Below are 10523 nucleotides of genomic sequence, written 5' to 3' on the forward strand. Positions count from 1 at the left end.
TAGTCCAACCCCCTGCAATGCAGGAATCTCAGCTAAAGCATCCCTGACAGACGGCCATCCAAGTTCTGCTTATAAACCTCCAAGGAAAGAGAGTCCACTACCTCCTGAGGGAGTCCGTTCCACTGTTGATCAGAGGCTGCAAATGGAACACTCAACAGCTAAGACTCTCAACCTGAAAGATCAGTAACCAGTATCTTGGGAACTCTATGCTGCACACCATGGAGTCTGTGGAGAGGAAAATATAACCAGACTCCATTCTGATCTTTGCATATTTTTACTCATCTTTGTTGTAATTCTGGGGATTTTTCTCATGCATTTGTTGTTTATGATTTGTAGCCTTACTTTTTACAAAATTAATCAAAAACAGAAACAAAAAATGCATTGGGATTTTTTTTAAGGACTGATGCCTTTTTTGGAACAAAAATTATTCCAAAAATAAGGGAAGCCTCATTAAAACTTCTGCATCAGTGGCCTTATACACGGTATCCCAAATATGTAGGGAAGTCAATCCCAATTGTTGGTGGGGATGCAGTTAAAGGTACGGTACATATTTCCGTATGTGGTGGTGATGTGACATCATCAAACCCTTCTTGAATGCTGTCTTCAAAAATAAGCTTGATATACAATTGAAATGTCCCCTGCACTAGCACTACTTGGGCTTAGGATCCCGTCTGCTCATGATTATCCTAAAGATGACCTCATAATCTTTCTACAGATTGCTGCCTGTATGGAGATAGCCAGTTGTTAGAAAACCAGTGCTGGGCTGAATATTGATTCTTGGTATAACAGAGTACAGTCAATAGCAATAGCTGAAAAACTAACATACCAGGTGTGAGTGGCAAAGGGCAAACACAGTCCATATTCCTTTTATAACATATGGCAAATGTTTATTGAAGACATAAATTGTTCCAAAAAAAAAAACCCTTCAGGGGCACCTTAGAGACCAACTAAGTTTGTTATTGGTATGAGCTTTCGTGTGAATGCACACTTCTTCAGATAAATTGTTCAGACTTTGGCAGGAATCCACCCAGTACTCATTGGAAAATGTGGCGTAATCTCTGAGAATAAGCAAATGAAACTTTAATACACGGAATGATAAAAGTATTTAATTTTATCAGGACAAGTTGTAACAATTATTTTCTCAAAAATGATCTTCTTTACCATGAAAATAAATAAAAACAGTATTTAAAAAAATGCAAACATTATTCCAGGAAAGCAAATCAAAGGTGGGCCGCCTCCTGACACAACACATATGGGTTTGGACTGTTCTGTTACCCAGAGACAGATTGGAATCCTGCTTGAGGGTAGCGTAATGTCCACAGTCTTTTCAGAGTCCCTGTCTGTCATTTCAGATGCTGATGAATTATGGTTTCAAATCCCATCAGAACAGGAACCTTGGAAGTAGCTTTAGGGCAGCCTACACAGGCCTGCAGCTATGACTCACTTCCCCAGCTATTCATATATTTGGGGATACAAATATACCAAAGGTATATTTGTATCAAGGTATCTGCATGTGTGACAGTTTTATACTCCTAGCATGCAAATTGCGGTGTTCTATCTCTGAGCAAATTCAGTCTCTTTTGTCCTATTCACTTAAATGCATCAGCTGCATTGTTTGGATCATATTTCTGTTAATGCAAAAAGCATCTATTGGCAAGTGAGCATATTGCATCCTTAGACATGCAATGCCTTCTCCTTGCATTTTCCTGTGACCTTTTATTGTTTCATTCTTCAGATATATCCCAATTACTTGAATAGTCTGAAAAGGGGATATTTCCCTTAAAAGTAGGGCAAAAGGCATTCCCACCAGTGCATTTTTTCTGGGGGGACGCATACCCCTAAACATTTTGTGAATCTAAGTTTGGCCTCATTGAGGGGCCGTATTTCAATATAAGTAGGAAAATGAGAGTACTCATAAACATTTTTTACCAAAAAAGCACTGGTTCCCACCCACTGCCCCCACATATTAAGGCACTTCCACAGCTCCCAAAAATAATAATTTGTTTCCCAATTATTGAGAAATAATATTGTTGCACCCTCCCTCAAAATGAAGGACAATTGGTGTACACTAAAGGGATTACTTTCGCATCACCCAGAAAGCTGAAATTTGGAACATTTATAGTTCAGGACCCTTTGGTTGCTAGACAATGTGATGGGAGATCCTTCCTTGGAATGTAGCACATGAGGTGACCACCCCCTAAAATGGTCAAGATGTTTCAAACTTAGCCAGACTGCTAAAAACTGGTGTGCGCACAGCCAAATAATAAAGATATCATTTCTTCCAGGTCATAATCGAAACCCCAAAAGTCATAGAATCATAGAGTTGGAAGAGACCACAAGGGCCATCCAGTCCAACCCCCTGCCAAGCAGGAAACAGCTGAGTGCACAGCTGTTTCTGCGGTCAAGGTCCACGTCAGCTGAATAATGGCTGAATAGCATGCTTCATTCTATAATGAGCTCAACAGCCTTAATTATTTCAAGTAGCAGAAATTAAGGCTGAATTGTCCATGCCAGAAAGAACAATTATTACTTCAAAGGCCGAGGAATAAACTCTGGATAACTACCACCTTTGCTGATCACTAATCTTCTGCTGAGTATAGCTTCACAAAAAGGGAAGCCCTCGGCCTCTAAGGCCACTTTAAAAACAGTGGCATTGAAACACAATTCGCTCTGCATTGTTCATGTCCAGTGAACATTAACCATGAACCTCTTCAGTGAAATTAGTATTTTCATAGCAGTGAACACCCCTTCTGTTGACAACCCTATAGGCCTTTTTGATGTTGAGGATTAGGGCTGTAATTCATGATGCTGTCCTACTTTGCTATTTTTCATGAATTATTGAGGCCATCACACTTTGCAGCTTTGATGCCCTTTCGCCCCTGCGTGCTTCACCTGCATAAGATTTTGTAATTGTTTTCTCCATCAGCAGCCCCTATTTTTGTATAAGGTTCCCTTTCCCACAAAATTACAGCCAGCTGCAACCACAGGCTCATTTTAGCCTGAAAAGCCACCGTGTTGTCCCCTTTTGTGCGGAGGAATCTCTAAGCCAGCTGGCACAGCACCAGGGTAACTGACAGACCCTTCTGATTCTGGCAAGTGAAGGTAATAACAAGACTTTCAAATCTGGATACTTCTTTATTTTTCTTCAGTGGGGTTCCTACTTCATGAAAGCAGTTTAAACAGTAAGGTAATACTTATTTGAAAGACTGATTGCATTTCTAGTTAAAGGCAAATGCTTGCATTTCATTGGGCTGAAAATTTGTGCCTAAAGCTCAATGTGTTTTACAAATTGAACCCATGTGGTCAGAACTAAGAACCAATAAATTTGAGAGAGTTCCATTTGCTCCCAGATAACTATGCATAGGATTAATGTACTGCCACATAGCTGATTAGGGCTGTGAACTCAGGTCTCCACAGACAGATTTCAACATACCAATCCCTACACCTGTCTTTGCCAATTTACAATTCTATGACCCTCTACTGATTTTAACACATCGGGTACTGTATTATGCTATGCACTACTGTTCGTGGGGCAGGAGGGATATGATAGGTAGATAAAGAGAGATAATGGATCAACACAACAGCCTCCATTTTTACAACTCTGCTTAGACACATGGCTATGGGGACTTCGATGACGAGCTCCTGTCCTGAGATTCAAAATTTACCACTATAACACCACTGAGTAAAAATATTAAACAAGGAATTTCAGGTTCACGTGCAGAACTTATTTTGTAAAATAGCCTGTGAGGATATAGCACACAGGGAACATTTAAGTGAGAAACCCTCAAGAAATATCTGGTGTCAAGTGTCAATGTATTTAAAGAACAGATATCAGGGGAAAGGAGAGTCTGCAGCTGTGCTGAAAGGAAAACATGGTCAACGGCAGGCATCCCCAAACTGCGGCCCTCCAGATGTTTTGGCCTACAACTCCCATGATCCCTAGCTAACAGGACCAGTGGTTGGGGAAGATGGGAACTGTAGTCCAAAACATCTGGAGGGCCGAAGTTTGGGGGTGCCTGGTCAACGGCCTCGCCTGCGCCGGCTGTCTCCGTTCTTCCCGGGGGAGGCCCGCGCCGCCCCCGGGTCAAGAAGACCGCACCACGCCGCAAAGGAAGACCAGGTCCTCCAGCCTTCAAAAGCCGCCTCTCCCTCCTCCTCCTTCTCCGCCTCCGCCCACTTTCCCGTCATGCTCGTCATGGCCGCCCCCGCCGCCCCCCTCTGACCTCGGCCCCGCCCTTCTCGCAAACGGGCTTTCGGCGCCAGACCAGGAAGATGGCGGCGGGAGCGGGGGCCTCAGCGGTGCCATCGACATCGGGGGGATCCACGGCGGCGGCGCTCCCAGCCGAGTGGATCAAGAACTGGGATAAATCGGGCAAGACCGAATTCTTGCAGCTTTGTCGTAATCTGTCTGAAAAGGCAACTTTCAGAGGTATCCAGCAGGCTTTATATGAGCTTGCATACCATGTTGTCAAGGGAAACCTAAAGCGTGATCAAGCGTCCCGCGTTCTGAATGACGTAATGGAATTTCGGGATGACATGCCCTCCATTCTGGCAGATGTGTTTTGCATTTTAGATATTGAAACTAGTTGCTTAGAAGAAAAAAGCAAGAGGGATCGGTTCATGCAGTTGGTATCGGCATGCTTGTACTTGGTTTCAGATACTATACTAAAAGAACGTCTGGACCCAGAAACATTAGAATCGTTAGGACTGATCAAGCAGTCTCAGCAGTTTAATCAGAAATCTGTGAAAATCAAGACAAAACTTTTTTATAAGCAACAGAAATTCAATTTATTAAGAGAAGAGAATGAAGGCTATGCAAAACTGATTGCTGAACTCGGCCAAGATTTATCTGGCAATATCACTAGTGAACTGATCTTAGAGAATATCAAATCTTTAATAGGGTGTTTCAACCTCGATCCCAATAGAGTGTTGGATATTATTTTAGATGTCTATGAATGCAGGCCAGAATGTGATGGATTCTTTGTACCTTTGATAGAATCTTACATGTATATGTGTGAACCTCAAACACTCTGCCATATCCTTGGATTCAAATTCAAGTTTTATCAGGAGCCAAATGGAGATACGCCTGTTTCTTTGTATAGAGTTGCTGCAGTACTTTTGCAAAGCAATCTGATAGATTTGGAAGACCTTTATGTACACCTCTTTCCAGTAGACAACACTATTATTGAAGAACATAAACGAGAAATTGGAGAAGCCAAACTAATTGTGAGGAAGCTTACAGTGGTTGTATTAGCTTCTGAAAAGATTGAAGAGAAAGAGAAGGAAGAGGAAGAGGAGAAAACAGAAAAACCACCTGATAACCAGAAACTGGGCTTATTAGAAGCAATGTTAAAAATTGGTGACTGGCAACATGCACAAAACATTATGGACCAGATGCCTCCATTTTATGCAACTTCACACAAACCTATTGCTGTTGCTCTTTGTCAGCTTCTTCATGTGATGATTGAACCTCTCTACCGAAGAGTTGGAGTACCCAAAGGTGCCAGAGGGACACCAATTCTTCCTTTGCAAAACAAGAGAGCACCCAAGCAAGTAGAAAGTTTTGAAGATTTAAGAAAGGAAGTGATCAGCATGCTTTGTTACCTTGGCCCACATCTCTCTCATGACCCCATATTGTTTGCAAAAGTAGTGCGTCTTGGAAAAGCATTTATGAAAGAGCACCAAGCAGATACAGGCAAGCAAGAGGATAAAGAGAATATGGAGTTATTATTCAGCTGTTTGCTGAGTATTGCCGACCAGGTTTTGCTTCCTTCTCTTTCTTTGATGGATTGTAATGCATGCATGTCTGAGGAACTCTGGGGGATGTTTAAAACATTTCCATACCAGTATCGGTATCGCCTCTATGGACAGTGGAAGAATGAAACATACAATAGTCACCCACTACTGGTGAGAGTTAAAGCTCAGACAATTGACCGAGCCAAATACATTATGAAGCGGTTAACCAAGGAAAACGTAAAGCCATCTGGAAGACAAATAGGAAAACTGAGCCACAGCAACCCAACCATTTTATTTGATTATATTTTGTCTCAGATACAGAAGTACGATAATTTAATCACCCCAGTTGTTGACTCATTGAAATACCTCACTTCATTGAACTATGATGTCTTGGCATATTGCATAATTGAAGCACTGGCTAATCCTGAGAAGGAGAGGATGAAACACGATGACACCACAATCTCCAGTTGGCTTCAAAGTTTAGCTAGCTTCTGCGGTGCTGTTTTTCGAAAATACCCTATAGAACTAGCTGGTCTACTTCAGTATGTGGCAAACCAGCTAAAGGCTGGGAAAAGCTTTGACCTGCTTATTTTGAAAGAGGTTGTACAAAAAATGGCTGGAATAGAAATCACTGAAGAGATGACAATGGACCAGCTAGAGGCCATGACTGGTGGAGAGCAGCTGAAAGCAGAGGGTGGATATTTTGGGCAGATCAGAAACACTAAAAAATCTTCTCAGAGATTAAAAGATGCACTTTTGGACCATGATCTTGCCCTTCCACTGTGCCTTCTCATGGCTCAACAGAGGAATGGAGTGATATTTCAAGAAGGAGGGGAGAAACATTTGAAGTTGGTGGGAAAGCTCTATGATCAGTGCCATGATACTCTGGTACAATTCGGTGGATTTTTAGCATCCAATTTAAGCACAGATGATTATATTAAGAAAGTGCCTTCTATTGATGTTCTCTGTAATGAGTTCCACACCCCTCACGATGCTGCATTTTTCCTCTCACGGCCTATGTATGCACATCACATTTCATCAAAATATGATGAATTGAAAAAGGCTGAGAAAGGGAACAAACAGCAGCAGAAAGTTCACCAGTACATTACAGCATGTGAGCTTGTGATGGCCCCTGTTCATGACTCGGTGATCTCCTTGCACATCCCAAAGGTGTGGGATGATATCAGTCCACAGTTTTATGCTACGTTCTGGTCACTGACAATGTACGACCTTGCTGTGCCACATAGTAGCTACGAACGGGAAGTCAACAAACTCAAAGTCCACATGAAAGCTATTGATGACAATCCGGAAATGCCTCTAAACAAAAAGAAAAAAGAAAAAGAACGCTGTACAGCTCTTCAGGACAAGCTTCTTGAAGAGGAAAAGAAACAGTTAGAGCATGTGCAAAGAGTGCTGCAGAGACTGAAGCTGGAAAAGGATAATTGGCTTCTTGCAAAGTCCACCAAAAATGAGACTATAACAAAATTTCTGCAGTTGTGTATATTTCCTCGGTGTATCTTTTCTGCCATTGATGCTGTTTACTGTGCTCGCTTTGTGGAACTGGTGCATCAACAGAAAACACCAAACTTTTCAACACTTCTTTGTTATGACAGAGTATTCTCTGATATAATCTATACTGTAGCCAGCTGTACTGAAAATGAAGCTAGTCGATATGGCAGGTTTCTCTGCTGCATGCTTGATACTGTAACTCGGTGGCATAGTGATAGAGCCATATATGAAAAGCAGTGTGGCAACTATCCCGGCTTCCTCACCATATTACGGGCAACTGGTTTTGATGGTGGGAACAAAGCTGACCAGTTAGATTATGAAAATTTTCGGCATGTGGTACACAAGTGGCATTATAAGTTAACCAAGGCGTCTGTACACTGCCTGGAAACCGGTGAATATGCACACATCCGAAATATCCTGATGGTGCTGATCAAAATCTTGCCATGGTACCCCAAAGTTTTGAACTTGGGCCAGGCTTTGGAGAGAAGAGTCCATAAGATCTGCCAAGAGGAGAAAGAGAAGAGGCCTGATCTATATGCATTAGCGATGGGCTATTCTGGACAGTTGAAAAGTAGAAAACCTTGCATGATCCCTGAAAATGATTTCCACCACAAGGACCCACCCACTAAGAATGCAGTACCTGCAACAGTGCAAAATGGGCCCGGAGGAGCTGGGCTTACTTCTTCGCTCACAGTAAATGCAGCTAAACTGGAAGAAAGCACAGCTGAGGAGACGGATAAATTATTAAAGGAGAAATCTCAGGGTGCTGTTAAAGTGATTAATAGAGCTGCCAGTGCAACACCAAAGCTGACCACCAGCAATGGGAGCAATGCTTCCAACAGCAAAGTTGTGAAAGAAAAAGAGGAGAAAGAGAAATGCGGGAAGGAAAAAGATAAGGAGAAAACTCCAGCTGGCACTCCTGAGGCCAAAACACTTGGGAAGGATGGGAAAGATAAACCAAAGGAAGAAAGGGTGAACAAAGAAGACAAAGCAAGAGACAGCAAGGAAAAGACACCCAAGTCTGATAAAGAGAAGGAAAAGAACAAGAGAGAAGAGAAGTCGTCAAAGGATGAAAAATCCAAGATCATTGTGACCAGTGCTGAGTCAAAGTCAGCTGCAGAAAAGGAGAAAGAGAAGGAGCTGTCCAGAGAGAGAGAAGTAACCAAGGATGTGAAATCCAAGGAAAACATTAGAGGAGGAGGAGGAGAGAAGGCTCCAGTAGCTGGGTCCTTGAAGTCACCTGTTCCCCGATCAGAAGCATCAGAGTCTGAAAGGGGTAAGCTCACCTCCTTTCTTATGGTCTTCTGTTTCCTAACGCTATAACACATAATAGGGTAGAAGGTTTTGGTTTTGGTTTTTTTAATGGAAGCTGCATACCAGTTAACAGATTAAGCCATTACTTGTTTTTCATGGGAAAGCTCCATAAAATTGATAAACCGTCTTGAATATCTGAGGCGAATTTCCAAGCACTGATGACCTGATTTTAATGATTTAATAAATTAGTTCATTCCTCTCTCTCTCTCTCTCTCTCTCTCTCTCTCTCTCTCTCTCTCTCTCTTCCTCTCCTAGAACAAAAACGTCGCAAAGTTGATACCCATTCTTCTCCATCACATTCCTCAACACTAAAGGACAACCTCAGCGAACTCAAGGACTCTTCAGCAAAGCACTACATTAACCACTCAACTCCAACACTGTCCAAGAGTAGAGAGAGAGAAGTGGACAAGAAAGATTTGGACAAGTCAAGGGAAAGATCCAGCGAGAGAGAGAAGAAAGAGGAAAAGGAAAGGAAAGATCGAAAAAGGGATCATTCAAATAGTGATCGGGAAGTGCCTCAGGATTCAACCAAACGTCGCAAAGAGGAAAATGGAACAACTGGTTCTTCCAAACCTAGTAAGAGTGAAAGTCCCTCTGATTCTCCTCACTCCAATGAGAAGGAAAAGGACAAAACCAAATCAAAATCTTCAGGCAAAGAGAAAGGAGACTCAATAAAAGTTGAAAAGATGGAGAAAAGCTGTGGTAGCAAAAAGGAGTCCAGACATGATCAGGAGAAAACAGAGAAAAAAGAGAAACGGGACAGTATTGGAGGAAAAGAAGAAAAGAAACGTAAGTCTTCTGACAAACACAGATAATGAACAATGTTCTGACCAAGGCAAGCTTGAAATGAAAAGATACTGAGGTGTGACCATATACAGTATGTATTTTCCAGAATATGGATTGCACAGAAGATTGTGAATGAAGAGGACCCATTTGCATCTCCTTAAATTATTCAGTTCCCTCCCATTGCTGAAGATTTGATTATTTTGTACATTATTGTATTTTTGTTGGTTAGCTTCTTAAACATTTATTTTCAGTACCTGGCTGAAAGTGTTACATGTTCCATATTTTAGCACAATGTGCTGCAAATTGTTGCCATCGTGCAAATGAGGTTTATACATGTACAGAGTTTCACATTGGGTTACCCAAATACTGCCTGATTTCAGTCATCCTTTTCAGATGAAACTGAAACATTTGCTGTGTTTGAAAACCCAACAAATAAACAGTTGTTGAACCTTAACAAAAAAAAATCTTTGTTGGTAACTTCAAAGTAGTTGAAACAAAATCTAAAAATTCCTTCCAGTAGCACCTTAGAGACCAACTAAGTTTGTTATTGGTATGAGCTTTTGTGTACACTTCTTCAGATACCACAGATATCAGTGTAGTTGTTGTTGCTACATTTCACCTGCTTGAGTAAAGGCTTGGGTTTTAGAGCATGTGCAGAACGGCCTGCATAAAGGAGGGTCCAACCATCTTTGGTGGTTCAAATGGCTTCAAAGAAACCAAAACACCGGAAGGATGCTTCCGTTTTTATGGTTATTTAAGAGGAGGAAAAGCCAGTTTGTATACCATTTAGATCAGGGGTGAGAGAGGCTAAGTAGCCAATCAAAACTATATTTAGAAGCTGGTTCCACCTTCTTAATTATTCTGATCTCACAGTGCATAAAAGACTAGGCAGTTGTAGCTGGGTTGTGGTATTATTTTATTTATTGTATTTCTATCCCACTTTTTTCCTCCAAGATGCTCAAGGTGGCATACAGAGTAGTCCCCTTCCCCAATTCATCTCTACAACAACCCTGTGAAGTAGGTTAGGCTAAGAGGCAGTGACTGGCACAAAGGGAGCTTCATGGTCAGATGGGCATTTGAACCCTGGCCTACCAGGTCCAACACTAATCCCTAAACTACACTGGCTCTCACAGCTAAAAAGGAGATTAACAAAACCCAGGATATTATCTATTATTCTA

At 41.8% G+C, this 10523-nt stretch overlaps 1 protein-coding gene across 1 annotated transcript; it reads left to right on the forward strand.

The window, feature by feature from the left end:
- Positions 1–1091: 1091 nt before the first annotated feature.
- Positions 1092–9598, forward strand: LOC118079261 (THO complex subunit 2-like). The gene is made up of 2 exons (XM_035103292.3): positions 1092–8521; positions 8815–9598. Exons 1-2 carry the CDS (start codon positions 4273–4275, stop codon positions 9372–9374), a joined length of 4809 nt encoding a protein of 1602 aa, XP_034959183.2. The 5' UTR covers positions 1092–4272; the 3' UTR covers positions 9375–9598.
- Positions 9599–10523: the final 925 nt, after the last annotated feature.

This window comes from Zootoca vivipara, chromosome 13 (genome assembly GCF_965207765.1).
Source record: "Zootoca vivipara chromosome 13, rZooViv2.hap1.1, whole genome shotgun sequence".
Classification (NCBI taxonomy): Eukaryota; Metazoa; Chordata; class Lepidosauria; order Squamata; family Lacertidae; genus Zootoca; species Zootoca vivipara.

Bases quoted from the DNA above. Each gene is read 5' to 3' on its own strand.
- LOC118079261 (XM_035103292.3), top strand. From the start codon at position 4,273: ATGGCGGCGGGAGCGGGGGCCTCAGCGGTGCCATCGACATCGGGGGGA. The intron at 8,522-8,814 runs GTAAGCTCACCT...TTCCTCTCCTAG, and splicing joins AGCATCAGAGTCTGAAAGGG to AACAAAAACGTCGCAAAGTT.